We start from the raw sequence: 12,858 nt of genomic DNA, 5'->3' as shown, positions 1-12,858 counted from the left end.
CTGAGATTCGCTTTGGAACGAACAGTCCGGAATTCATTTAAATGCTCTACTGCTGTTGGGAATGTTTTTACTGGCCCCTTGCTCAGCCTCACCTTGCTGCCACAACTCTTCAACCCCCATTTCCACCACCTCCAGCTCTTCCAGCTCTTCCTCCGCCTCCTACACCACTATTGTCACCGCCCGTCAACGTATATGTGTAGCGCGGTAGATCTCGTGGTGCTGGCGCATGTGGTAGCGCCTCGGGACTAGCAAGCGCCGGTCTGGGGTGGTAGATCCGGCGACGAAGCCCAAAAGAAAAAATTAACTATGGGGGCCCGTGTCGTTTTCCCGTCCTTCTTCCCCTGGGGCATATTTTGCATTATTCCCAGTGCCGTTTTCTTTTACCAGTTGAGAAATTTCACATATCCATTAGTACTTCCTTTCCTTCCCTTCACGTACGCTGCAGGCTCAAGCTAGTCGGATAAATACTTCAGATGAAAGTCTGCTGTGCGTAGTAGTATATAAAGACAATCTGCAGTAACTTGGTTCTTAAGGTGTTGACTGGCCAATACTATTACCTCCAACCTCCACTATCACCGAGTAACCTCGAGTTTTCTTTTTTTTTCGATAATCCTCCGCAAGGCATTTTCTGCCGTAATTGATTGTTGCAAGGTTTCCCGGCTAAGGAGCCCAACAATCCCATCTCCCTATTGTTCGAGAAAATAGTCACTCGTGAAGACGGGAGAGAAGGAGCAGGGCACAGAATTGGCTTTGGAACGAGACAAGGAACAGGCAAACAGGAGTCAAACTTTCTAACCTGATTTTGCTTTGACATTATTTGGGCAACAGTACCGATACTATTTAGCAGCTTTAGCCCAGCAGAGTCGCTGTTGATTTTTAAATAAATATCTTGCAACAGATTCCTCAACCACTTGTTACCACTGGTACCACTGCTACTACCGCTTACTATCACTTCAGCTCTCCCTAGGCAGCTTTTTCTGCCTCGATTCGAACCACCATCAACAACGACCGCCGAGTTGAGAGAATAAAGACAAAAAAAAATTTGGCAGCACTTTTCTTCTACTGAAAATATGAACGGACAGGGTACGCGAAATCAACAAGAGGACTCCAATGCAACACCCGTGGCACAACTGGGGTTGCCCAACCCGGCATCAGATGAAAACCCCCACCAGCATCACCTCCATCCACACCAGAACAACAACAGCAGCTGCAAATTACCACCTCCCGTCACAGTCACAGGCCAGTATGAAATGCTGAATCACCCGTTCATTTTACCAAGCATCAACGAGCTCCATGCTGACCGCGGACACCAAAATCCAGTGCCGTTGAATGCGTATTTGCAGCAGGATCTCGGCCACGGAATGATCCCCACGCATGTCGACATGACCGACCACGATGCACAACTAAACAACAAGCCCAAGAGACAGCGAAGGAGCTACAGTTGTGGTCCTTGCAAATTGCTAAAGATCAAGTGCGATTTGCAAATCCCGTGTGCCTCGTGCAAGAAGTTCAAGAGAGTCGGCCGTTGCATGATGCAGCCGCCACAACCACCGTCGCAGGAGGAAATGAGCAAAATCAAGGAGAGAAAGAAACGAACTCTAAGCAAGAAATTGAAAACAGGCGAAGTTTCAAATGAACGAGACACGAGCGCATCGGCAGTGGCCAACAATGGAGGCGTGGGGACGGAGTCTCCCGATCAACAGAAGCTGTTGCAACTCCCAACGTCGTCGGCATCAGCGTCGGCGTTTGGCAACGCGCGAGGCCAATTTTCAACCCACCCTATATCCAATATTATTTCCTTTGAAGATAGTTCGGCAGCCACCTCTGCAAACCGTGTGCGGGAAATGGGAGCTCCCGACGAGTTTTTGTTGGATTCGCTTTTGCAATTGGATATGCAACGCTCGGTCGAGCTCAATATGGTGGATGTAAAGAGAATTAAAAGGCTCCTACCTAACAAGTTTAAATTCTTTGAGCGGGTTTTCAACTTTTTTTTAAAGACAATAGATGCAGTTCACATTGACACTCAAAACTTTGACGAGATTCTCCACCAGTCGAGGCTCGTATATGACAAATTGACAAGCATCGATGACGAGGATGTGAGAAATATTGCTCGCAACTTTACTTTTAACTTTGTCGAAATACGTCACTTGTCGTTGTTCTTTTTAATCTTGGTCAATGTTTACATATTCGAAAACTGGGAGTTGAAACACTTTTTGCTTGACTTTCGACATATTTACCAAAGGGATGAGCTCTTGTCGGATTGGATGAAAGCAGCCAAGTTCTTAAAGTCCAAGGTGCTATCCTACGATTCGTTAACAGACATACAGTATTTGATGGACTGGTATCTCATCATCAAAAACTACTACACGTATGACGACTCCCTTGTTGAACACTATTTGGAATTCAACAACCTCCTCAGCTACATTGTGTTGAATAATGATTTTATTGCGTTGATGGACGAGCCCATGGAAACTTTATCCACAATTTCGACCCCTACTGAGGAGACTCCCAATGACAGCGACGAAAAATTATCACGACCAACTTCCAACTACCCCACCTCGCAAGAGTTTACAACGTTGGCCAAGTACTGGTTGCAAGTGAAGCTAACTGAAATCGACTTTGCCTTTTTCCAGTACAAAGGGTCGATGTTGGTTTTCAACCAGTTCAAAAACACCATTGTGCCGCACAGGGAAATCCTACTGGAGTTGTATGGACCGGATTCCAAGATGATGAAAAACCCCTTGGGCAGATTTTTTATTGAGCTGTGTGGAACCTATTACCGGAAACCGGGGCATGCGACAGATCTCAAGGGGATCATCAGGAAATATTTGACTTTTTACAGCGATTTCTTATTGCTCACCACGAGAGAACTTGGGAACGTGGAATCGATACTAACAGCTGAAGTCCAATCGGGCCAAACACGAGAACTTACCCTTTTTGATTGCCAAACGCTACTCAAAAATCAAAAAATGTTGCTTACTTTTATCCAATGGTTATCATTTGTTCGAATCGAATCGAACCACTTCCCCAGTTTGAGATACGCCTCGTACCTCACGAGCATGATGAACATTTTTAATCATGCAATCTTGCTAGACCAGATCTCCGGGGGCAAGCTATATGACACCATGATGGAGAATGTTTCGCTCATTGAAATGAGACGTTTTTACCAGAGTTTAATCTACCAGGGCTTTTTTTTGATTTTGATAAAATACGCAATTTCACTAGCTCCAAGCTCTTCTCACCCTCATCCTCCCTCATCATCCTCATCATCGTCATCATCATCCTCATCATCATCATCATCATCATCATCCCACGGGCAGGCGACAAATTCTCGAGTTGATGTTTCGAAATTTTACCCCACCATGCTCAAATCGTTCCAAATAATGAGAAAAAAATTCGTAACGGACCCAAGCGAAATAGCCAAGTGCACTTTTTCGCCAATCTTCAAGAAAACTGCCGGGATTCTCGAACAATATGATCGAATATTGACCGACGAGTCATTCAAATTCCACGACAACTCCGAGTTTCACGAAGTGTCTGAAATCATCAACATTATAGAGTCGGTGTTCACGTCGCACTTATGGAGCTGCTTGGCCGATACGTATTTTGGCGCTAGAGATAACATGTGCCGGTACGCGGAAAAGGCATGGGACCTACTCTTGCATCTCAAGGAAGAAGCCGTGGAAGAGATTGATCATGCATACATCACCCCCGAGATAAGGTTTGACGACGCGTTCATGATGCTGCATCTGGGTAAATTGACAGGGTTTGTATTTGACGATGTTATCATCGACCAATACATTAAGCTTAACGTGGAGCCAAACATTTAGAATCGAAGCATAAAATATTTAGTGAAAATGAACAAAAAGGAACAAAAAAAAGAAAAAAAGAAGAAAAAGAAAAGTACATACCATCAAGCTTGCTTGAAAGAAACGCAAGGGTCGTCCCATCGATCAAGTATAGGGGCGGCGACGGCGAAAAAGTCCAGAAACTTGATCTTTACAACCGAGTAGGAAACAATACAGCGAATTGTGCAAGCTCGGTTTCATCAGCACCACCCACCACCATCATCACCATCCCCTCTACTCCGCCCCCCCCTACGACCACACCATCTGCTTTTCCCCACCGCAAAATAAGCTCAAGGGTAAGTTCTTACGCGGACTTCTCGTGCTGTCGCTTTGGGTAAATGTATAATCCAGCCTTCTCTCCTTCTTCCTTTCCTTCCTGCTAGCGGAAAATGGTCCAGCCGGTTTTGTGTTTCGCAGCGATTCGCTTCTACGTTTTATTTTTTTTTTCCGCCCACGCTGGTGTGGGAAATGGCGCAGTTGCAGGCACTGAAACTCTATGACATAGCACATTTTCTACGGGATTGCTGGGAAGATTCAAAGTTGGATGCTGCTTTACTTTCCTTTTATTTTGAGTTTCGTGGGCAGGTCGGTTTTTAATATTGGCGGGTTGGAGTTTCGTGCTTGCTATTGTTGTGGTGGATGAACGAACAAAGCAGCAGAATTTATCTGATCCGAGCACCACCCATAAATTTCCAAGCCTCGCAAGGATCAAAATTTCCAGTTTCAAGTTTTTCAAAACTCGACATTCTTCTTAAAATAGGTTTTTCTTAATTTAATCGACGATCAAAGCACCTTAACAATGCAAGCATTTTCGTGAATAAATAAATACAATCATCTATTATATAAAAAAAAAATCTATCAAGGCTAATATATACTAATGGGGCAACACGGAGTAATCGCGTACTTTCTCCCACTCTTTAACAGTTAGCCCATCGCTCAACTTGACCTCTTCAGCTACCAACGTATACTTGCCAAAATAAGGCAACAAGCGAAACATGACAAACCAGTACATAATGCAAATCAACACACACGTCAACCCGACAAGTCCGTAATTAGGCCAGTTTTCCAATCCCTTGGGGTTCGGCGAGCTTTTCAGGATAAAAGGCCCGACACATAAGTAAATACTAATCAACAATACCGCCGTGGTGCCAACGTATCCCGCGCGGATAGGCGCTTGCAAGTGGGGGTATTTGAAGCGGATTAAAAATATGCCAAATGCAATCAATGCAATTGCAATTTGTTGCGGATACCCTTCGAGTGAGACCATGTAGCTGTATATATCGCCCTGGTGGAAGCCCAAGATGACCAACGTGGTGATGGAACAACTTAAAACCAAGGCGCGGAAGGGGGCACCGCAGGGCCAATTCGAGGACATGAATTTCGAGAATGGTAGATAGCCTTCACGAAACACTTCTTGGTCCACGCGCGAGATTGTGTAAATGACAACAAAGATGTTGCCGCCAGCACACAAGGCAATCGAGAATGTCAAGAAATGGCGTCCCAAGTTTTGGCCCAAGATTTTCTCAAACAAGATCGAGCCTACAAGCGTTGAAGAATTGACAATCTCCTCTGGTGGTATCACTTTCAAATACGCCCAGTTGATGATGAAATAGGTGACGCTCATCACCGCCAACGACACCGGTCCCGCAATCTTGAAGGTGCGCACGGGGTCCTTGATCTCGTTCGAGACCGTGTGGACCGAGTTCCATCCACTAAACGCAAAACTGGCCTTGATCACCGCGCTGGAAAACGTAGAAATGGTGGCCTTTTTAGCATCACCAGGGGAAATCTCGAAAAAACTGTGATCAAACTTCAAATGGTTTTCAACTCCCGTGATTTCCTGCGGGAATAAAATCACATACAATCCACTTAGAACCATGATTGCAACAAGCACCAACTTCAACCCGCCGAGGAAGTTCTGCACGCGGACACCGTGGCTCACGCTGACGCCATGCACCAACGCGGCACCGTACAAAAACACCAACCCCGTCACCCGGATATTCGTCGGAGTTACACGCAACCCCAACGCGTGGATAAAGTACTCCCCAAACACAAGCACGTTGCTAATGGTGAACCCAAACATGACCGAGTAGATCGAGAACGCCACCGTGGCCAACAACGCGGGGCGCGGGTACAAAAACTCCAAAAACACCTTGGCGCCACCGCTGCGGGGCACTAGGGAGCCCATTTCCAAAAAAACGTAGAGCCCGCCAAACGAAGCTACACACGCGAGGAGCCACGCTGAAAAGAACAACATGGGCGATTGGCCGCAGTCGATGTATATCCCTGACGTTATGCTAAAGATGCCGCTTCCCAAGATCCGGCTGATGAAGAGCACAATCGTGGAAAATAGGCCCAAGTGGCGGCCCTGGGGAATCTCCTCGAGGTCCTGTAGATGCGCCGAGGGATGTCGCTGCTGTTGTCGTTGTTGTAGCTGTAGTTGTTGGGGCGAGCTACCGGCAGCGGGGAGAAGATACGGCAGATAGCCATCGAGTGGCGCGTCGTCGGTATCCGACGCTGTGCTCGACTCGGAAGCAGAACGGACCTTGATGCTTGTTTCCGGTATTTTTGTATATTCTGATTTATCTATGGGAGACATTCTCTGTGGCGGTTGTTGCTGTTGCGATGGTTGTTGCGTTGACGGTGGTTTCAGAGGAAGCTGGAGCGGTTGGAGTGTTTCTAATGGAATATCTGTAGATTCATCAGTTGACATGGCATGAATGTGGCTATTTTATTGCTCTTTTTATAATGTATATCTCGCATAGGCTGTGGTTGTTGATCTATCTCCCTCTCCCTGGCTGTATTACTAAGAGACAATTGACGCCATAGTTTGACAATAAGGTGCCCTCTGCTGATAAGAAGTGATTGTGTACAGGTGTCACGTGCCCTTGCAGATCACGTGCGCGCTGGCACGTTTTGCCGCCAATAGCCGCCAATAGCCGCCACCATCACAACTACAAATGCAACCACACAAGACATGCTCGTGAAGATGTTTTTCATGTTAAAAAAACTGTCTCTATATTTCTTTTTTATAAATAAATCTATCTCTTCTATGCAAAAACAACCTCATTTCTAATGTTCTCATTTTGATAAACCGTTGGCGTTATTCTTCTTTTTGATGTATGCCTCCTTGGCCAATTTGATCAAACTTTCCAACTCACCGCTATTCTCACACATGCTGTAGAATAAACTATTCTTGTCTGTGATCAAGACATAGGGGTTATCGTATTCAACTACTTGTCCCGCGTCCATCACCAAGATCTTGTCGTAGTCGATGATTGTTCTCAATCGATGAGCGATTGTCAAGATGGTACTATTGTCAAATTCATCTCTGATAGTCTGTTGAATCATGGCATCCGATTTGTAATCAATCGACGAAGTGGCTTCATCTAATAGGATGACTTTGGGGTTTTTCAACAACGATCTCGCAAGACATACTAGTTGTCTTTCACCTTGCGATAAGTTGCCACCACCTTCAGCAATGACATTTTCCAAATTATGAAACTTGTTTGTATTTTCCTCTTCTCCTGGACCTGTAGCTGCTGCACCGTCAGTTATCGTCCTTGATGATTCTTCAGTAACCGTTTCAACTGATGGAATCAAATTCACCCTCTTTAAAGCCTCGTAAATTTGGAAATCACTATACTGTTCAAACGGATCTAAATTCGATCTGATTGTACCAGCAAACAAAGTAGGATCCTGCGGTATGATAGTTATGGCTTGACGCAAGTTTCTCAATCCGATACTTGTGATATCAATACCATCAATCTTGATCAGGCCCGTTTCTGGATCTAAGAACCTGAAAAACGCCGTGATTATCGTGGATTTACCTGCACCAGTACGACCAACGATTCCAACTTTGTTACAAGGTTCAATATCAAATGTAACGTTTTTGATAACCTTGGGTAACTCAGGCGAGTACCTCAAACTAACATCCTTGACTGAAATCTGTCCCTTTTCTGGCCATGTCTTGGGAGGTTCGGTTTCCTTGATTTCATAAGGTGGCTCCTGGTCCACTTCAAGGTATTCTTGTAATCTTTCCACCGAGTTCATATTCATTTCAACATTAGCATAAAGTCTAACAATCCAAAGAGCACTTTCACTAAATGCAATGGCATAGGACAAGGACAAACCAGCCAAACCAGCATCAATCTTACCCACGGCCAACAAGACAAATATACCAGCAAACAACATCACCAAAGAGCCCACAGCGTCGATTCTAAACGAGAGCCACCTGTTGGCAACCCACAAGTAGAAAAATGGTCTATTGTTGTTGTCAATAGCAATCAAATTTTGCTTCATAAATCTCGACTCGATACCATAGGCTCTAATTGTTGCAACCCCGGTCAATGACTCTGAAAAGTGTTGATGGATGGGCGATTTGGTAATTGACTCATACCGCTTCAACTCCCGCGACAAGGTCAAGTAAAAGTAGCCAACAAGATAGTACAACCCGGAAATAATCACCGCAAAAATGAGGAATCCGGGAGTGATGAACGTGATCAAAATCAACGTTGACACACATTGGACAAAGCAAATGAAAACACCCTCGGCAAATGGGGTCACTTCCTGGTCAACAGATTCAATGTCCTTGGAAAACCTATTCATGATCCGGCCAATGGGAGTCTTGTCAAAGAAGCGCAACTTGGCTCTGAGAATAGTCGTGAGCACCTGCTTGAAAATGCGGTTAGAGGCTTCGACACCTGCGAAAAAAGTGACAAACACTCTGAAGCACGCAGTTGACGCGTAAGCAAATCCAATGATACCGTACACCGTGATGTAATACAAGGTCGAGTGTTCCTCCTTCAAAATGTTGACTCCATCAATACCATAACTGACAAATTTGACGGCACCCATCAAGTTGCGAACTCCCGGTAACTGGTTGAAATGCGAGCTATCAAACACGGCAGAGTGGCCAAGCACAGAAGTGGCCACAGTCTTGAACACTTGCGTGGCCTCTTCGCTATGCAACGACCAAGTTCTCAACCACCAAGATTGAAACATATAAACACCTTGAGATGCAATAAAGGCAAACAAAATCGTTGCCCAAACGCTCCAACCTCCAAACACTCTGGCGTATTCAATGTAAACTTTTGATCCAACGACACCTTCAGCTTTGCCTTCTTCGTCGATTAATTTACCATCGGTCTTGACCAAAGGCTCATTAGCTTCTTCATTGTTGTTATCGTTTTTCAAATTTTTCAATTTTTGCTCAATAGCAGCTGCTTTAGCTTTCATCTCGCTGTTCTTGTCGTTGAGCGATTGCAAGTTTGCACTTGATTGAGTCCTTGAATTCAAAACAGAGGTCTTGACCAATTCATCGTCGCCCAAGTCGCCCGACTCGAGCAAATTTTCCGTGGTACCTTGATTCTTGACTCTGCCATTTTCCATAACCACAATCCACTCGGCATTTTGTGCAGTCAAGGCCACATTGTGTGAAACCAAAATGCAAGTTCTTCCTTGCATCAATGGTCCAGTGATGCAATTCTCATAAATCCACGAGCCAGTATGGGAATCCACGGCAGATAAACAGTCATCAAGAAGCAAATGCTTTGAAGACGAATACAATGCTCTCGCGAGTGAGACTCTTTGCTTTTGGCCACCTGACAATGTGATTCCTTTTTCGCCAACTTCGGTTTGGTCACCTGCGCCCAATATTTGCAAGTCGCGAGTCAATCCACACGCGTCAATGACTTGATCATATCGTTTTTGATTGAATGGAGCACCAAACGTAATGTTGCCTCTAATAGTATCATTCAAGAGCCATGCTGATTGCGAACAATACGCAACGGACTCGGTCAACCCATTTGCATCAGGGATCAAATCGTCACGAGGCACAATACCGGGCAAGAAAACTTTACCACTGATTAAATCCATTTCACCCAAGAGCCCCAAGAGTAACGAGGTTTTTCCGGCACCAGTTGGACCAATAATGAGGTTTAGTTTCCCCATTTTGAAGTCAATGTTTAAATTTCTCAATTTGAAATCAGCCTTGGACAGAGAGTTCCAAGACAAGGTCGCGTTTTGGAACCCGATCTGGGGCGAGTGTGGATCCTTAATCTCAGCCAATTGGTCGTATTTCGAAGTTTCTGCCTCGGCGAGGAAATCAGCCACTCTGTCAAGTGACACTTTGGATTGAATCACAAACGAAGTCATATCAGCCAATTGATCCAATGGCGATCTCAACAACGTAAACAACGACAATGCAGTGAATGCAATTGGAGCAGTCAAGGCTTTGCCTTCAATGATAGTGTAGCAGTAAAAGGAAAGCAACGTGATCAAAGTAGGGGTGATGAACCACACAAAAGCAGCTCCACACCAAACGGCGCATCTCTTCTTTAAATAGTACAATTCTTCCTTCCTGATGCCCATGGCGGCTTCGAAAAACTTGTCTTCCCAAGCGAAAAACTTGATAATTCTGATGCTTTGGAAAGTTTCATTCAATTTCTGGATCCTCTTGTCGGTAACGGACAACATTTGCTTTTGCAAACGGCCCATCCATTGGGCCAAATTGTAGTTGATTGGTAGCAAAACCACAATTGTCAATGACCCAACTAAAGCACTCCAGCCTAGTAAATTGTACAACAACACGGTGCAAATAATAATCATCAAGATGGCACCAACAAAATAGTGCAAGTAACCGCAAATCTCACTAACTTTGAAAGCGTCGATTGCCATCAAATTGATGATAGCTCCCAACTCTGCCGTCTTTTTGCCCTCCTTTTCCAGATCATCATCTTCTTCTTCATTCTCTCCATTCGCATTGCTGCTTTTGCTGTTGCTGTTGCCACCGCCCTCGTCTTGATCATCGTTGCTCTTGTTCTTGTCTTCAACAGAAGACTTGTCATCGGCGCCAGCAGTTTCGGTAACGGTGATTTTTCTTCTCAAGGCCTTGGCGTAAATCTCGCCGATAATGACCGCCTTCATTCTGCAGCACACTCTTCTGCCCAAGAACAATGAGCAGCCCGAGGCAATCGAGTCTGCCATTTTCATCAATGGCATCATAAACACAAACGTCCATGCCAAATTGGCCGAGGTCGAGTTTGGATCAGCAACATATTCCAAAATTTTTTTCAATAATATCGAGGGTCCGAAAATAAGCATGGATTCCAATATCGCCCAAAATGCCTGGATCGCAAAGAGAAATTTGAAATGGACAAAGATTTTGTAGGTAAACCTCAATGTCGACTTTGACGCTTCAAATCTTTTCAACACATACAAGGCGTAATCGTCTTCTCTCAATCCCCAGATGTCATTCTTTTGCAATGGCTGTTGAGTAGCTTTCCAAACCATGGGATCTATCCAACTATACGAGACAAAGGAAGCGATGCTGGAAACGTTTTCAGGCGATGGCTCCACGCCAGGGGTAACGAACAACTCTGAAGGCTTGTCGCCCACGGTAGCGGTGAAATTTAAAAACAACAAAAGGGCATCAATCACAAATTCGAAAATGTAATATCTTTTCATCGCCTTGTTCATGCCGGGAGAAATCAAGGCCGATCTGAATGTGATCAACGCCGGGAAAAAGGTGAAAAAATACAATGCTGTGGTGTGGATCCAAAGATTGGGCAACTTGATGGTGACTCTCTTCATATTGATGACTCGAATGGAAACAATGACAAACAAGTAACTCCAGAATAAACTTTGCACCAACGGTACAAGAGTATGCCTGAACTCTTTTTGCAACGGCTTGACAAAAAACGGAGCTAGATGCAATCCAAGTGACAAAATCACCAAGAGATACTCTGTCGAGACTCGAAGTCTCTCACTCACGTTCTTGTAAACTTTTTCAACGTATCCCAATGGCGTGCCGTCGATGTTGGTATCGGGCAATCGGGCAAGATCAAAATGCAAAGCTTTCAAATCCTCCTTGGTCAATTTCTTGTCGTCCACCGTGGTGACCTCGTTACCTGCCTCTCCTCCTGCTGCTGCAATATCTGAAGTAGCAAAAAGCGGACGCGTATCTTGAGATTCATCAAGCTTTAAACCTCCTTCACCGCCGCTATTGCGACTGCCACTACCAGCAATTTTCGAAATGAGCGATTTCACAACCAAGATGACAAAGGAAACCACCCCTAGTATAACAGGAGGATAGAACCCCAACTCGAATCTGGCACATTTGGTTATATCGTCGAAATCCCAAAACGGACACTGGCTCGGTATGATTGTGGAGTTGTTAGCAGCATCATTGTAGATTGACATTGCTTACTACTCCGTGAAAAGAAAAAGTGGAAAGTAAAGAAGAAAAATAAAAAAAAGGTAGAAATGTAGAAATGTAGAAAAAAATTTTCACCCTCTTGGAAAATGAAAACTGGTTGATTGTTGCTTCCTGATAAGGTTTTGCTTCAACTGAAATTGAAAATTTGAAATATCTCCTCTAAAAGAGTGAGGATTTGAACAAATAAATATATGAGTCAAAATAAAAATGAAGGCTCGCTAGACGATGGGGTGCCCTGGGAAATGATGAAATAGTGATTCTTCCTAGTGAAATGCTACGTCTAAGTGAATGCCTGAAAAGAAAGCAAAGTACTGCCTTTTTTTTTTTTCTTCTTTGTATTGTTTGAAATATTTTTCTGTGAAGTTGGTTTGGTACAAGTGCGATATCGTGGGTTATCTGGTGAATAATAAAAAGCTTCAACAAGAGCGAACACGAGACCAGGTGATAGTGACTCTTGCGAACCGAACTGAAAGAGATGCAATTTCCGCTTCTTCTTCTATTCCTTGTTTTTTTAAGCAGAGCCACTTTCTACGAGAAAAGCAAAGGAGAAGAGATGAGATGGGATTATGGCGGATGCCGTTGGATTGTAGTTCGAGGCCAGTTTCAGCTTCGGGACTGCTCTGCTCTGCGATTATATTACCTCCTCTCCCATTCCCATGAAGCAGCACCGTTCTTCAAACGGCTTCAAGGCAATAAAAATATTATGTTGCAAAACAACAGCCAACTTTGGCGGTCTTCCCCAACTTCACATACCGGCAAACATCACCGCCACCACCACCATTGCCCAAGGCT

The 12,858-nt window shown here is 44.6% G+C and overlaps 3 protein-coding genes across 3 annotated transcripts; 1 reads left to right on the top strand and 2 right to left on the bottom strand. All coding sequences in view use genetic code 12, as the record gives it.

The window, feature by feature from the left end:
- Positions 1 to 1,070: 1,070 nt before the first annotated feature.
- Positions 1,071 to 3,830, top strand: LODBEIA_P23760 (uncharacterized protein; the record flags this gene model as incomplete). Its single annotated transcript, XM_066972368.1, has 1 exon — positions 1,071 to 3,830. One exon carries the CDS (start codon positions 1,071 to 1,073, stop codon positions 3,828 to 3,830), a length of 2,760 nt encoding a protein of 919 aa, XP_066829314.1.
- Positions 3,831 to 4,722: 892 nt separating this feature from the next.
- LODBEIA_P23750 (uncharacterized protein) lies at positions 4,723 to 6,447 on the bottom strand (the record flags this gene model as incomplete). Its single annotated transcript, XM_066972367.1, has 1 exon — positions 4,723 to 6,447. One exon carries the CDS (start codon positions 6,445 to 6,447, stop codon positions 4,723 to 4,725), a length of 1,725 nt encoding a protein of 574 aa, XP_066829313.1.
- Positions 6,448 to 6,929: 482 nt separating this feature from the next.
- LODBEIA_P23740 (uncharacterized protein) lies at positions 6,930 to 12,050 on the bottom strand (the record flags this gene model as incomplete). Its single annotated transcript, XM_066972366.1, has 1 exon — positions 6,930 to 12,050. The coding sequence occupies one exon, from the start codon at positions 12,048 to 12,050 to the stop codon at positions 6,930 to 6,932; it is 5,121 nt and encodes a 1,706-aa protein (XP_066829312.1).
- Between the last annotated feature and the right edge of the window lie 808 nt (positions 12,051 to 12,858).

Source organism: Lodderomyces beijingensis (assembly GCF_963989305.1).
Source record: "Lodderomyces beijingensis strain CBS 14171 genome assembly, chromosome: 3".
Lineage (NCBI taxonomy): Eukaryota > Fungi > Ascomycota > Pichiomycetes > Serinales > Debaryomycetaceae > Lodderomyces > Lodderomyces beijingensis.
Note: the sequence above shows the minus strand (reverse complement) of the source record. Positions and strands in the feature narration are given on the sequence as shown.